This window comes from Geotrypetes seraphini, chromosome 1 (assembly GCF_902459505.1).
Source record: "Geotrypetes seraphini chromosome 1, aGeoSer1.1, whole genome shotgun sequence".
Taxonomy (NCBI): domain Eukaryota; kingdom Metazoa; phylum Chordata; class Amphibia; order Gymnophiona; family Dermophiidae; genus Geotrypetes; species Geotrypetes seraphini.
In genome coordinates, this window is record NC_047084.1 from 351,005,402 (window position 1) to 351,021,843 (window position 16,442).

The following is a 16,442-nucleotide window of genomic DNA, read 5'->3' on the forward strand; positions in this document are numbered from 1 at the left end:
TTCGTCACCCATGAAAATGTGTGATATTGCACCAAATGCAAAAATAAGTATTCTTCTAGCCAACTTACAACCTTCTTGTCAATGGCTTCCCTGAAAAAAGGAGGGGGAATTTGAGTACTCTTTGATTGTTTGATCTCCTTTCTCAGCCTATACAATCTTTAGTCTTTAGTTTTTTCTTATTTTGTAATACTATATTATATACTCTCGCTGATTCTACATCTTGGTTTCTTTATTTAGAGGACTTAAGTTAAAGTTAAGCTATATATATTTTTTCTTGTTAAGATAGCAGATAAAATCTGTTTTGTATTGTATTTTGCATTATATTTTATTTTCGGCTTAACTTTACCTTTCTGTACAAGTGGATACTTGATACGTTATTGAAAAATGAAAAATAAAATAATTGAAGAGAAAAATTATTTTATGGGGGCAGCTATTATATATATATATATGCCTAATTTTACTCCAGGAGAAGTTGATGTGGCCTTTCATCTTTGGGGGAAGAAAGGTCTTAAAACATTAGGCCAATTGTTGGAAGATGGGAAAATTGTCCCCTTTGAATTATTGAGAGAAGAATATGGCCTCACACCAAGTGATTTATTCTACTATAGACAAATTTAAAGTTTTATTAGAAAAGTGGTTCTTAAAGAATTAGTTATTGTTCAACAGTCGGATTTAGGGAAGGCTATGATAAAAGAGAGTGGGAGAGGAAGTATCACTAGATTATATAATGCACAATTGGAGCATCTTCACCCTCCCTTCGAAAAATAGATGTCGCTGAGAAAAGATCATAGGTAAATCTTTTTTGGACCCATCATCACTGAACACTCTTGTACATTTGCTGATCATTTCGAAGTTAGACTATTGCAATTCGCTCTATAAAGGAGTAGCTCTTAAAGAAATCCGTCGACTTCAATTCATTCAAAACACCTCAATTAAGATTATAACGAATAGGAAAAAATTTGATCACGTAATGCCTCTTCTTAAAGAAGCTCATTGGCTTCCAATTGTTCATAGAATCTCCTACAAAATAGCAATATTAACATTCAATATATTAACCAAAGTTCCATCATTTTTAGAAAGGTACATTATTCCATATATTCCTACTAGAAGTTTAAGATCTGAAGACAAAAACCTTCTAGTAATTCCATCACTTAGTATAATAAATACTAGACAAAATATGATTTTTGCAGTTGCAGCAGCCAGAATATGGAATTCCCTACCATAATTTATTAAAGAAGAAAAATCATTGAGTAAATTTAAAGGACGGTTAAAATGCTGGTTGTACAAGGATGCTTTTGAGACCTAATTATCGGAATCCCTATTGATCTCATTTGATGCTTAAACTCATTAATTCTTTCTTAGGCTCTGAGAATTGGGGGGGGGGGAGTTCTTAATTTTTCTACTATACTTTTATAATTACTTTTAAACTTTCTTACCCTCCATTTGTATTTTCCTTGTATGTATTCTTTACTATACTTATTGTAGTTCTCCCTACTTTCCATATGTATTGGTACGTCAGGTCCATTTGTGTTGGTTGTAGTTAATAATTAAGACCCTCTTTTTAATTGTAAATCGCTTTGAATTAATGATACTGCGATTCATCAAAATTTTAATAAAACTTGAAAACTTGAATATTGCATTCTCTTTTATGATACTATAGCTAGTATTATCCCAGGACAAGCAGGCAGCATATTCTTAACACATGGGTGACGTCACCGATGGAGCCCTCGGTACGGACCTTTTAACTAGAAGTTTCTAGTTGGCCGCACCGCGCGTGCGCCTTCCCGCCCGACGGAGGAGTGCGTGGTCCCCAGTTTCTTCGTTTCCGCGGAGCGAAGAAGACGCGTGTGTTTTTTCAACGGCCGTTGAAACCACTTTTTTGCCTTCCCGCTCGCGCTTTTTTCCCTATTTTTTCTTCTTTTGCCTTCGGGTTTCTTTTTCCTTTGATTTGTAAAAAAAAAAAAAAAAACAACTTTGCTTTTTTTCCCCTTTTTTCGATTTTGCCCCGGCGGGGCCTGTTGCCATTATACAGGCCTCGGGGTTCGATTTTGCGGAGGCTGTTTTTCCCTTCATGCCCCCGCAGGTCGGTTTTAAAAAGTGCCAGCGGTGTGCACGCCCGATCTCCCTCACTGACCCACACAATTGGTGTTTGCAGTGTTTGGGTCCGGAGCATCGGGCGGACTCCTACACCCGCTGTGCCACTCTTAAAAAGAGAACACTCAAAAACCGAAGAATTCAACAAACTCTTTTGTTCGGCACCGGGTCGGCGATGGACTCCTCGACATCGACAGCGGTACCACAGAAATCGGCACCGTCTACTTCGACACCGCCCGACCCCGCATCGGCGTCTCTGGCGCCAGGTAAGCCGGCTAAGAAGCCTCCCTCTTCCCTTGAGCGCCCTCCAACTACGGTGGCGACACCGACCTTGCCGGCCTCACGCCGACCCCGCAAGCGCTCCGCCCCGATCTCGGTGAGTGCCTCGTCATCGGCCTCCTCATCGCCGGGGCGTGGAGCGGCATCTAAGGAACCGAAGCAAAAGAAAGCGGTTCCGATGCCACCCCTAGACGACCGTATTTCGGCCATCTTAAAAGTTCAACTCCAGGAACAGTTACAGCGACAGCTCGAGCACCTGTTGCCCACTATCCTGGCACCGCTCCTTCCGGTACCGGACCGGCCCGAGCCCCGTACCGAGCCCCCGGTATCCACCCCTTCGGTACCTATCAACACCTCCATGCCGATTCTTTCGGCTGAGCAACTTCATACCCATCCGGTGGTTCACTCCCATACCACGACGGATCCTCCTCGGCACCAGGCAGAGCGTCATACTTCCCGGGACCGGGATCGACGCCGGTCCTCCTCTCCTGGTACCGTTTCGGTGCGCTCTGGAAAATCTTTATCCAAGACTCGCCATACCGCACCTTCCACCCCGGTGTCTCGACATGCACCAGAGGTCCGGGACCCTGACTTATGGGAGGAATCCCTTCCCGGTACCGAGGAGGATCCCTCCTCATCTGATGAGGACCCGTCGGCACCCGATGCCACCTCCAAACCGGAGCAGTCCTCCTTTTCGAAATTTCTAAGGGAGATGTCTGCAGCCCTATCCCTTCCTCTAGAATCTGACTCAAAAAAGTCTCAAGCCTTCCTGGAGGCTTTAGATTTTGAACAACCTCCTAAGGAGTTCCTCAAGCTTCCCGTGCATGACATCCTACGGGAGACTTTTTACAAAAACTGGGAGAATCCCCTTACGGTACCGGGGGCCCCCCGTAAACTGGACAACCTCTATCGTGTCATCCCTATCCCAGGGTTCGACAAGTCTCAATTGCCCCATGAGTCCCTTCTTGTTGAATCCACTTTAAAAAAGACTCAGGGCTCCAGTGTCTATGCCTCTACCCCTCCTGGCAGAGAGGGTAAGACCATGGACAAGTTTGGCAAGAGGCTCTACCAGAATGCCATGCTGGCCAACAGGGCGAACAACTATTCATTCCATTTTTCTTTCTATATGAAACATTTGGTCCAACAGCTGTCCGCCCTCCAAAAGTACCTGCCGGAGCGCAAGGTCCCACTGTTCCAACAGCACATCTCTGGCCTTCTTCAATTGCGCAAGTTTATGGTCCGCTCGATATACGACTCATTCGAGCTCACCTCCCGTGCCTCTGCCATGGCCGTAGCCATGCGCCGCCTGGCCTGGCTGAGAGTCTCCGACCTGGACATCAACCACCAGGATCGTCTAGCCAACGCCCCCTGTCTCGGGGATGAACTTTTTGGAGAGTCACTGGATTCCACCACCCAGAAACTCTCCGCCCATGAAACCAGGTGGGACACCCTGATCAAACCAAAGAAGAAGGCTCCGCCTGCCCGTCCTTATCGACCTCAGTCGTCTTATCAGCACAGGTTCTCAGCCAGGCCACTCAATCCGCCTCCTCAACAACCTCGGCGGCCCCGTCAACAACAGCACCATACTCAGGCTCGTTCTCAGGCCACTCAACCCTCCAAGCCTCTTCAGCCTGCCAAGCAGTCTCAGCCCTTTTGACTCTTCTCTCCAGGGCATAGCCAGTCTTCCACCTTCGCTACCTCTTCCACAACCAATCGGAGGTCGTCTCACCATATTCTCCAGCCGTTGGGAGGTCATCACATCGGACCAGTGGGTCCTCAACATCATCCGCCACGGCTACTCTCTCAACTTCCAGACTCTTCCATCAGACAACCCTCCCGTAGAGTCTGCTTCACACTCATCTCAAACCCCCCTCCTCCTGAGGGAGGTTCAATCCCTCCTCCTTCTCAATGCCATCGAAGAAGTACCTCCAGATCAATGGGGTCAGGGATTCTACTCCCGCTACTTCCTGGTACCCAAAAAGACGGGAGACCTCCGTCCAATTCTCGATCTCAGGGACCTCAACAAGTGTCTGGTAAAGGAGAAGTTCAGAATGCTCTCCCTTGCCACACTCTACCCTCTTCTTTCTCAGAACGACTGGCTATGTTCCCTGGACCTCAAAGAGGCCTACACTCACATCTCCATCAATCCGACTTCTCGCCGCTATCTGCGGTTCCAGGTACTGCACCGCCACTATCAGTACAAGGTGCTACCGTTTGGCCTCGCTTCCTCACCCAGAGTCTTCACCAAATGCCTCATAGTAGTTGCGGCCTTCCTCAGGTCTCACAACCTCCAGGTGTTCCCCTACTTGGACGATTGGTTGGTGAAAGCACCTTCATCTCAACTTGTGCTACAGGCTACTCATCACACCATCTCTCTCCTCCACCTCCTGGGGTTCGAGATCAACTACCCCAAGTCGCACTTACTTCCCACCCAGCGACTTCAATTCATCGGAGCTGTTCTGGACACCACTCTAATGAGGGCTTTTCTTCCCTCCGATCGTCAGTGGACTCTGCTCCACCTCTGTCATCAGGTGCTCCAACACTCCTCCATTCCTGCTCGACAAATGATGGTCCTCCTGGGACACATGGCCTCGACAGTACATGTCCTTCCTCTGGCACGTCTCCACCTCCGCACGCCTCAATGGACTCTCGCCAACCAATGGTCACAGACTACGGATCTTCTTTCTCATCCCATCTCTGTGACATCATCTCTTCAGCAATCTCTCCAATGGTGGTTGAACTCCTCAAATCTTTCCAGGGGTCTGCTCTTTCATCTGCCCCCTCACTCTATGACCATCACCACGGATGCATCCCCCTATGCGTGGGGAGCTCACCTAGGAGATCTACGCACCCAGGGACTTTGGACCCCACAGGAGCGTCGACATCACATCAATTTCCTGGAACTCAGAGCCATGTTCTACGCCCTCAAGGCTTTCCAACATCTTCTCTGCCCTCAGGTTCTCCTCCTGTGCACAGACAATCAAGTCGCCATGTACTACATAAACAAGCAAGGCGGCACCGGATCTCGCCCCCTTTGTTTGGAGGCTCTACGCATCTGGACCTGGGCCACGGACCGCAATCTCTTCCTCAGGGCGGTCTATATCCAGGGCGAACAGAACTCCCTGGCCGACAATCTCAGCCGCATCCTTCAACCTCACGAGTGGACGTTGGACCCTCCGACTCTACTCTCCATCTTTGCTCGATGGGGCACTCCGCAGGTGGACCTCTTTGCAGCACCTCACAATCATCAGCTGCCCCAATTCTGCTCCAGACTCTTCTCTCCTCACCGTCTGGCCCCGGATGCATTCCTACTCGATTGGAGGGATCGATTCCTGTATGCCTTCCCTCCACTTCCTCTGATGTTGCGGACCTTGTCCAAGCTCCGCAAGGACAAAGCCACCATGATTCTCATCGCCCCTCGGTGGCCTCGTCAACACTGGTTCTCCCTCCTGCTCCAACTCAGCTCCAGGGAGCCCATTCCTCTTCCTGTGTTTCCTACTCTACTTACACAGCAGCATCAGTCTCTACTGCATCCCAATCTGTCTTCACTCCACCTGACAGCTTGGTTTCTCTCGGGCTGACCTCTCCAGAGAATCTATCTCAACCTGTCCGCCTCATTTTGGACGCCTCCAGGAAACTGGCCACCCTCCAATGTTACCATCAGAAGTGGACCAGATTCTCCTCGTGGTGTCTCCGGCATCATCATGAACCCACCTCTCTAGCGGTGGAACTTGTATTGGATTATCTGCTCTCGCTGTCCAATGCTGGCCTCAAGTCTACCTCCATCAGAGTCCACCTCAGTGCCATCACTGCGTTTCATGAGCCTATTCTCGGAAAACCCCTCACGGCTCATCCTCTGGTTTCCAGATTTATGAGAGGTCTCTTCAATATCAAACCGCCTCTCAAGCCTCCTCCTGTCGTCTGGGATCTGAATGTGGTTCTATCAGCACTCATGAAACCTCCGTTTGAGCCTCTTGCCACAACTTCGCTCAGGCTTCTTACCTGGAAGGTGCTTTTCCTAATTGCCATCACCTCTGCCAGGAGAGTTAGCGAACTGCATGCACTGGTTGCTGACCCACCGTTCACTGTTTTTCACCATGACAAGGTTGTTCTGCGTACCCACCCTAAATTCCTTCCCAAGGTGGTCTCGGCTTTTCACCTCAACCAGTCCATTGTGTTGCCCGTCTTCTTCCCTAAACCTCACTCGCATCCTGGGGAACAGGCGTTGCACACGCTGGATTGTAAGCGTGCCCTTGCTTACTACCTTGATCGTACCAGAGCTCACCGAACATCCCCTCGGCTATTTTTGTCTTTCGATCCCAACCGTTTGGGTCGTCCTGTCTCCAAACGGACACTTTCAAATTGGCTTGCTGCCTGTATTGCATTCTGCTATGCTCGGGCCGGTCTCTCACTGGAAGGAGCTGTCACGTCCCACAGAGTCCGAGCTATGGCTGCTTCTGTAGCTTTCCTCCGTTCCACGCCCATCGAGGAAATCTGCAAGGCAGCCACTTGGTCCTCAGTTCACACGTTCACTACTCACTACTGTCTGGATGCGTTCTCCAGACGGGATGGACACTTCGGCCAATCTGTGTTACAAAATTTATTTTCATAATGGCCAACCATACCCCCTCCCTCTTTGTTAGCTTGGAGGTCACCCATGTGTTAAGAATATGCTGCCTGCTTGTCCTGGGATAAAGCACAGTTACTTACCGTAACAGGTGTTATCCAGGGACAGCAGGCAGATATTCTTACGTCCCACCCACCTCCCCGGGTTGGCTTCTTAGCTGGCTTATCCTAACTGGGGACCACGCACTCCTCCGTCGGGCGGGAAGGCACTCGCGCACGCGCGGTGCGGCCAACTAGAAACTTCTAGTTAAAAGGTCCGTACCGAGGGCTCCGTCGGTGACGTCACCCATGTGTTAAGAATATCTGCCTGCTGTCCCTGGATAACACCTGTTACGGTAAGTAACTGTGCTATATGATAAGAGAATGGATATAAGATGTTTTTTTGTTCGTACTACACACCAGTACGATTGCGAGCTATGTATGGGAATGGATTGGATAAATGTTGGAGAGGATGTGCAGAAATAGGTACTTTTGAACATATTTGGTGGTATTGTACTAAAGCACAGATTTATTGGGATAAAGTAATTTCCTTTATTGAGGCAGTACTAGGTATTTTGATCCCTAAGACCATGGAGTGCTGTCTGTTGAATAAGGGGCCAGATGCCCTGCCTCTGAAACATCAGAAATGGATACATTTGATAATGACATTAGGTCGACTTGTCCTGGCATCTACCTGGAAACAATTAGATTTACCAATGTTACGAGTATTATTGGCCAAAGTTCAATATATACAACAAATGTCTAAATTAACTGCTCTTCGGAGAAATCAGATACAGAATTATAACACCATTTGGTGTGCATATGAAATTTGGATTAATTCCCAAAATGATAGTCCCATTGATCTTTGATATATAATCTTTCTCCCACATCTTATGAATCTCCTGCATACATCCTTCCACCGGGGTTGGGGTAGGGGAGGAGAGTGGGATGGGAGGGTTGAGATATATTAGATATCATAGATAATTTAAAAATTCTCAGTATTTATCATGAAATAAGATATATAATGAATCAATGTATTGTTATGTATACAACTGTATAAATCAGATGTTTTTAATTGCATCAGATTTCAATAAAATTTTAAAAAACCCAGAAATGTCAGTGTTGAAGCACCTACTGATGCCTAAATAAAAAGTGGCTGAAATGGCCGCTGGAATCACAGCTAGGTAGCCGCTTTAGGCGGCAGAATGCCAAAACCAGCTGTGATTCATGCCAAGATAAGCAGCTGAAATGTAGGCCTGGAAAACCCTGGCCTGCATTTCAGCCACCTATCTTTGCCGCTAAACCACAGCAGCCGATCGCAGCAGGGGAATTCCCCCCTCCCCCATCAGCTGAGCGGCAGGGACTCCCCAAAGCTGTGATTCTGTAACCGGCACCCAAGTCGGATTGCCTCTCAATCATCCTAGGGCACTGGTTAACAGAATCACAGCTTTGGGGAGTCCCTGCCGCTCAGCTGATGGGAGATGGGGGAATTCTCTTGTTGCGATCAGCTGAGCAGCCGTGGCAAGGAACTCCCGAACCCCACTGCAAGTCAGCCGGCAGGAAGGAAGGCCAACCCCTCCTGCTGGCACCCTTCCTAGCATCCCACTCCCCGAAACCCACCTGGACCCCTTCGTACCTTTTAAAAGAAGGCCGGCTGGAGGGATGCCCACTCCCTCTGGCTGGCAGGCCTGCCTCTTCAGAATGGCGGGCCTTCCCCTTCCCGGTGCATCCTGGGATGCACCAGGGAAAGGCCCCTCCCATAGGAGGGGCTTTAGGCACCTGGGCCAACTGGAGTCTTAGGCCACCTTCCCAGTGCATTCTGGGAGTGGCCTAAGACTCTGATTGGCCAAATCCCTAAGGCCTCTCCCATGCTGGGGATGTTGCAGGGGGTTCCGGAAGCCGCGATTCTGTAACCGGTGCCCTAAACTGATTGACAGGCAATCCAACTTGGGTGCTGGTTGCAGAATTGTGGCTTTGGGGAGTCCCTGCTGCTGCGCAGTTGATGGGGGAGGGAGGAATTTCCCTGCCGCGATCGGCTACTGCAGTCTAGCAGCAAAGATAAGCGGCTGAAATGTAGCCAGGGTTTTCTGGGCCTACTTTTCAGCCACCTATCTTGACAGAATAGGCACAATTCTGTAACCGGCGCACTCGAATGATTGACAGGTGATAGAAAGCCACTTTTAAGGTGGCCACCGACTTATGCACTGGTTACAGAATCCTGACCTGTATTTTGGTTCAAATCATAACTGTACCAGCAGTCATGGCACATGACATGCACATAGGATTTGCATTAAGAGGCTTCGCAGCCAATTGGAATCAAATATATAAGCTCCCTTTTATCTAGCCGCATTGAGGTTTTTTATCGCCAGCCACTCTGGTAAAGCTCCAACGCTCATAGAATTCCTATGATACTCAGAGCTTTTACTGCAGCGGCTGGCGATAAAATACCCTTATGTGGCTTGATAAAAATGGGGCCGTAAATACACAAAAAAATGATAGTGCTTTATACAAATTTTGGTTGTTTTTTGGGTACAAAATCTCAACTGTACGTCGTCTGATAATTTTATTTTTTTATATCACTTAAAAGAGCATCTTTTTTTTGCTGCAAAAGCTATTATGTTTCATATTTGTCCCAGCTTTACTTTGGCCAGAAGTTAGGTCTCAAATGCATGCATTAGTCACATGCAGTGGTAAAAAAGGGCATCTTTGCATCCTATTGTATAATATGTAAATGAGCTAGAGGTATGAAATTGCATGGTGCTTGTTGGGCTTGCTTTGCTAACTCAGGTTATGACATCCACTGCTTGCACATATTCTTGTAAATGGCCCATCAAAATGGACACTAAAGCCGATAATCCTCCTCCATTTATTCAACTTGTCAGCCTGCAGCCTGACCAATATGTTGCTTGCATGTGACAATTATTTGTGGATTGGAAATATAACTGAAATCTCCTCAGAACACAATGATGTCTTAATTAACTTTTTGCATCCACAAGGCCCTGCTCGATCCTTTCATTGGCCCTTTAAAAAAGATACTGTGTGGGTTTCAGGGTAACATATTTTTCCAATGCAATAGGAATGGTATGCTGAACCAAGGGTCTTGCATCCGTTCCTGCAAGTCCGTTGCAGGAGATACTGATTACTGTTTTCAGTATCTCCTTCTCCCTGCTCTCTGCTTGCACTAGTTAGTTATTTCTTCTGCAAACGAGCCTGCAGGAGCAACTTTGATCTGCTCGGTCTTCTTTTTTGTTTTTCAAGTATTTTTTTCATTTTTTTGTGGGATTTTTTTTGTTCCTGTTTAGCTCCAGTATCTGTTTAGCCTGCATGAGAAGAACAGACTTCAGTCTACAGCTGAGAAATGGATCTTGCGGGGACCTGCTTAGCCAGCCTGCTTGAACTGTGGAGCTTGGGGGTTTCCCCTCCTGTTTGCGCACTCCTTGACTTGATCAAGACTGCTAACGCAGGCTGTATGGGCACCAATTGTGTTTCTCTGGAGCGCACACAGTGTCGGCTGCACTTTCCTCTCATCATGGTGTTTGGATCTTGACCCTGAGGGTTGAGGCTCAGTCTGGCTCTGGCCTGATTGGAAGCTGAAGAGTCAGAAGAGGCAGCTTTCCTGGTGGTATAGATCCTTTCCTATTCCAGCTACTCTGAGTGGATCTGTGGCAGGCTGCAGCACCTCTTTCCAGCATCTGGTCTATGAGCAGGTCTGTCACAGCCCACAGGGCAAGTTGGGGATGGGGGGATGTCTGGTTTTTAAGGTTATATTTTGTTACAGCAGTAGAAAGGACTTTCAGCTTGAGACAATGATTTCTTCTCCTCTTCTAGCTACTGTACAGAGCTGATACAGGCTGTAGCACATTTTCAGCACAGGTCACAGTGAATAAAGCTGTTAGTCTATGAGTGGGGGGGTGGTGCTGAAATTGCAATTTTTGGTGGTTTCTGCAGGATCCCTTGTGTTCCCCCTCCTGAAAAATCCTAAATTTGCTGGGTTTTTTCACTTTGTTTTAGTGGATATTTTTTTTTTTTTTTTAGCAATTTTTGGTGCCAAAATCTTACAGAGGCCACCTTGAATTTTTTTAGCAATCTTTTTTTCTAAAGTTCCCTGCAACTCTAAATTAATTCCTTTTGCCTCAAAACTTGGGATGGAGTCCTTGGGCTCTTTTACCACTAATCCATGCCAGGATTGTGCAAATTGTTTGCCTCAGGAGCGTCTGTGCCTCGTTCTGCATTATACAGGAAGGAGAAGTGGGAGTTTCGAACTTAACCTCTCCTGGGCATTTTCGGCTTGAGAAAAGGGCGGCTAGCCTGCTGAAGTGGAAGTTTCTCTTCTCGGGTCTTGGAAACATCGATCATCCCACGTGAAAGAATAAAAAGCTGTAGAGTAGAGAATGACACGGTGACGGTTTACCCGCGGCCACCGCATTTAAGCCGCGGGTCACCGCCGAAAACGGGGAAGAAAACTAGCAGTCGCTGCGGTGACGGGGACAAGGCCATTCACCGACCGCGGAAACGGTGAACAGGTTTGTCCCCGCGGGCCAATGTACCCCCTTCTAGGAACCGCTATTTACCGCCCGACGCCCGATTCACCCCCCCAGCAGGACCGCTCGCACCCCCACCCCGAACGACCGCTCGCACGCGCTCCCACCCGCACCCGCGATCGGAGCAAGAGGGAGCCCAAGCCCTCTTGCCCGGCCGACTCCCCGACGTCCGATACATCCCCCCCCCCGGCAGGACCACTCGCACCCCCACCCCGAAGGACCGCCGACTTCCCGACAATATCGGGCCAGAAGGGAGCCCAAACCCTCCTGGCCACGGCGACCCCCTAACCCCACCCCGCACTACATTACGGGCAGGAGGGATCCCAGGCCCTCCTGCCCTCGACGCAAACCCCCCTCCCCCCAACGACCGCCCCCCCCAAGAACCTCCGACCGCCCCCCCAGCCGACCCGCGACCCCCCTGGCGACCCCCACGACCCCCCCACCCCCCTTCCCCGTACCTTTGGTAGTTGGCCGGACAGACGGGAGCCAAACCCGCCTGTCCGGCAGGCAGCCAACGAAGGAATGAGGTCGGATTGGCCCATCCATCCTAAAGCTCCGCCTACTGGTGGGGCCTAAGGCGCGTGGGCCAATCAGAATAGGCCCTGGAGCCTTAGGTCCCACCTGGGGGCGCGGCCTGAGGCACATGGGCCCAACCCGACCATGTGCCTTAGGCCGCGCCCCCAGGTGGGACCTAAGGCTCCAGGGCCTATTCTGATTGGCCCATGCGCCTTAGGCCCCACCAGTAGGCGGAGCTTTAGGATGGATGGGCCAATCCGGCCTCATTCCTTCGTTGGCTGCCTGCCGGACAGGCGGTTTTGGCTCCCGTCTGTCCGGCCAACTACCAAAGGTACGGGGAAGGGGGGTGGGGGGGGTCGTGGGGGTCGCCAGGGGGGTCGCGGGTCGGCTGGGGGGGGCGGTCGTTGGGGGGAGGGGGGTTTGCGTCGAGGGCAGGAGGGCTGCAGTGCAGAACATAAGCCTTTCATTAAGACAATCCTGGTTCGCTTTTCCAAGTTAAAACAATTAGAAAAATATTTCTGGAGTGCTGTAATAAATTAAAATTAATAGTGCTCAGAACCCCCAAGGTAACTTCAGGCATCATTTTGAAGCTGGGGGGGGCGGTCGTTGGGGGGAGGGGGGTTTGCGTCGAGGGCAGGAGGGCCTGGGATCCCTCCTGCCCGTAATGTAGTGCGGGGTGGGGTTAGGGGGTCGCCGTGGCCAGGAGGATTTGGGCTCCCTCCTGGCCCGATATTGTTGGGGAGTCGGCGGTCCTTCGGGGGGAGGGATGTATCGGACGTCGGGGGGGGGGCATCAGGCTTTCAGGATGGGGACAGACCTTCAAGGGGGGACAGTGCAGGGAAGTCAGGGAATTTATATTAATTAATTTTTTCTCTGCGTGTTTTGTTTTTGTATAGTTATTAACTAATATTTAACTAAGTTTTAAAGTTTTAAAGAATGTTTCCTTTATACGTAAATAAAGAAAAGTGAATGGGATTGCAGTGGCGGTGACGGGGCGGTGAATGGGGTGGCAGTGGCGGTGACGGGGCGGTGAAGAGGATGGTGAGACGGGGACGGGGCGGTGACGGGGATGGTGAGACGGGGACGGGGCGGTGACGGGGATGGTGAGACGGGGACGGGGCGGTGACGGGGACCAATTTTTTCACCGTGTCATTCTCTACTGTAGAGCCCAAGAAATGCAAATTTGAGCCATCACAGGCTGACTCTTTGCTCCCTGGTTCAGCTTTCTTCTTGGAATTCATTAATTTAATATGGAAAGCCTTTCAGGAGAGCCATTCTCCCACAGCACAGACCTCCTGTGCTTCAGACTTGGCACATCAGGGTGCAGCCCCTCAGGGGGTTTTGGCCTTACAGAACACTATCCAGTCCTTAGGAGATGATGATGATATGTCTCTCATTGCACCATTACTGTTCACGGATGCGCCTCCCATATAGGGGGAGGCTGGTCCACAGACTGGCGCATTGGGTCCTATTATGGCATTGGAGCCTGGGGATGATCCCATGGTTCTCCACTTATTTAAGCCCTCGGCCCTGCAGGATCTCATTTCGGAGTCTACATGAACTAAATTTGAACTCCCAGTCAGTGCCTTCTACTTACTTCTCTCTTAAGAGTGGAGTGAGGGTTCAGTCTGCTTTAGTCTCAAAGCAGTGGGTCTCTCCTGAGGGGTCTTTCAAGGTTGCGAGAGCCATGTCTCTTCGGTATCCTATGGCACAGGAGTACAAGCAGCTGATTACTCAATCTAAAGTAGATTCTTTTATGGCACAGGTTACTAAGCATACCTCCCTGCTAAGTGAGGGAGGTGTGGTGCTCAAAGATACACAGGACCGCTGTGTTGTTGTAGTTCTCAAGAGACTTTTCAAGGTATTGACTTTGGGAGTCAAAGCAGCCTCATTCTCATCCTTTGTAACAAGTGTCTGCCTTTCCAGGCTACATATTTTGGAGACTGAAGGTGATGAGCCGGTTCTTCAGCTTCTTTTATCTGGAGTTGATTAAGTGTCTGATGCTCTCTATGACATCATTTGTGTCATGGGTAAGGCATCGGCTTATTCTGTTTCTGTTCGCAGAATTCTCTGGATTGGGCAATGGGCTGGAGATTCCACCTCTAAAGCTACTCTCAGCAGACTCCCTTTTAAAGGGCAGTTATTATTCGGTAAAGGAATGGGTGATCTCATGAACTGCATGGTGGACCGTCATCCCAAGACTTTGCCTGACAGCAGATCTAGAAACTCTAGAGGCTCAGGGCGCTCTTAATTTTCGTGGCTCCTGGCAGTCTCGACAATATTCCAGTTCCACATCCCAGAGGTTCTCCCAGAGGTTCTAGGCAGAGGTTTTCAGGATCCAGCCATAACTAGCCCTCAGCACCCCGTGCTGCACCCAGATTCTGGTGCTTCTGGACCTTCTGTCTCGGGGTCTATTATGTATAGAGGATCCAGATCGCTTTGCTCTTACGGCACGGCTCTTGAACAAAAAGCAAAGCTTGGGCTGCTGGACTGGCTAGAGCTGAAGGGAAGGGAGACAGTTGCTGGATCTGGTCTGGGGATTGAGGAGAAGGGAAACAGGTGCTAGGCCCATGTGGGTGGAGTGAAGCTGGAGGGAAGGGAGAGGTGCAAGACCCACACCTGGGCACTGAAACGAGGGGATAGAGGTGTTGGACCCATGGGTAGGGGGCTAGAGGGAAGGGAGAATGGTACAGGACAGCAGGGCGGAAGAGAAAGAAGGAAAGAGAAAGAGGAACGCTGAATCAAGGGGATGAAGGAAGAGTGAGTGAAATATTGAACATAGCGAAGGGAAGGAGGAAAGAAAGTGTGAAAGACACATTGGTGTAAGAGAGGGGAGAAGCTAGACACAGAGAAATGTAGAAAAAGAGGAGAAATGGTAGGCATGGATGGAAGCATAGGAACAGGGACAAAAAGGGGAATGCTGCATGGGGGTGGTATATGAACACAGAGGGGTTATGCTAGACACGGGAGGGTATAAGGACACAGAGAAGATGGCTAGACATGGGGGAGAATAATGCAGAAAGAAAATGCTGGATGGAGGGGCATAGGGATATAGAGTGATCATACTGTACACTGGGGGAGGAGATCATAGAATGGTGAGATGAAGGCAGGGAGATGGGCACAGGGGAAATACTAGAAAGGGACTTTTAGAATACAGAGAAGGGAGATGCTGAACATGGGGAGCAATACATACACAAAGATAGAAGATGGATGGTGAGCATGAAGAAAGAAGAAATGTCAAATGGTCAGGAGACCCTGGCAAGTGATTTAAGAGAAGGCAAAAGAAAAGAGACCAGTGCCTGAGACCAACATGATTTGAAGAATAAAATGACGAGACAACAAAAGGTAGAAAAAAATAATTTTATTTTGTGATTAGAATTTATCAGATTTGAAATATGTATCCTGCTAGAGCTGGTGTTAGACATAGCTGGGGACCGCAAAGCCCAGGCTGTGCTTCATTAGCTTCCAGCTGGCTTAGGGCTCTCTCTGACCAGGAGGCAGCTGCCCTAGTTGCACTCCCCTAACCCTATTCCTGTCATGTGTGACTGCAATATTCTGTTAGCATGATTTTTCTGTGTAGCATTTTGTAATAATTTGGCTTGTTCAGTTTTTTCTATAATGTAGGGGATATTTGTGAAGGGGAGGGAAGACGGTTTTTTTTGATCCTTGCTCTGTATTATTTGGTGTTTACAGAATATTGTTTCTTTTTATACGTTAATAAATCATAACTACTCAAGACTTGTGCGGATGGGATCAGACGGTTTGCAGGAACCGAGATCGTGGGAATGGGGCGGAGATGGGGGACAGATTTTTTTTCCCCATGTCATGTTCTACTCTCAGTAAAGTAAGATGACCACTTAAGTTAACCGGCCAGTCCTATCTTGTGCTGATTTATGGGCTGAATATTGGCACTTAATTGGTTAAAGTGCTGGCCATCCAAACAGCCATATATTTAATGCCGGAATCTAGTCATGGCCAGACATTGAATATCTGGGCATAATTTTGTTGACAACGGCTAATATTTTAAGAAAATGCTGACTGCTGCTTGCTAAACATTACTCCCCCTTGATTAATTATAGAAAGATGTTTTTAAATAATGGTGCTTGCTTTTCCATTGCATCTCCATTACATTAGACTGCATGTCTTGCCCCTCTTAATGCTAGTATTATTTTTTGTATGTTTATTTATAATCCGCTTTTAACAAAACGGAGTACAACATAACATACACAATGAAATTAACAAACAAAATTGTAAAGTATCTCTCCCTTCTCTTTTCTCAGGAAGGTTTTCTCCTTGGAGCTGTGAAAGGTGAGGCGAAGAACAGCATTACTGACTCTCAGATGGATGATGTTGAAGTGGTTTATACGATTGGTGAGTCCTTAGTTTATTTTGTATTATGGTTTTGCC

The 16,442-nt window shown here is 48.6% G+C and overlaps 1 protein-coding gene across 5 annotated transcripts in view; it reads left to right on the forward strand.

Annotated features, from left to right (window-relative positions):
* ABRAXAS1 (abraxas 1, BRCA1 A complex subunit) overlaps positions 1–16,442 on the forward strand; it is a 124,873-nt gene that overhangs the window by 15,870 nt on the left and 92,561 nt on the right. For 4 of the 5 annotated variants that reach the window (XM_033963790.1, XM_033963762.1, XM_033963753.1 and 1 more), the window contains exon 2: positions 16,316–16,406. In XM_033963790.1, coding sequence (XP_033819681.1) covers positions 16,376–16,406 — 31 coding nt within the window. In that variant the 5' untranslated portion in view covers positions 16,316–16,375. Of the gene's footprint in view, positions 1–10,319; positions 10,686–16,315; positions 16,407–16,442 lie in introns of those variants that run through there. The other variant, XM_033963780.1, reaches the window with a different exon arrangement.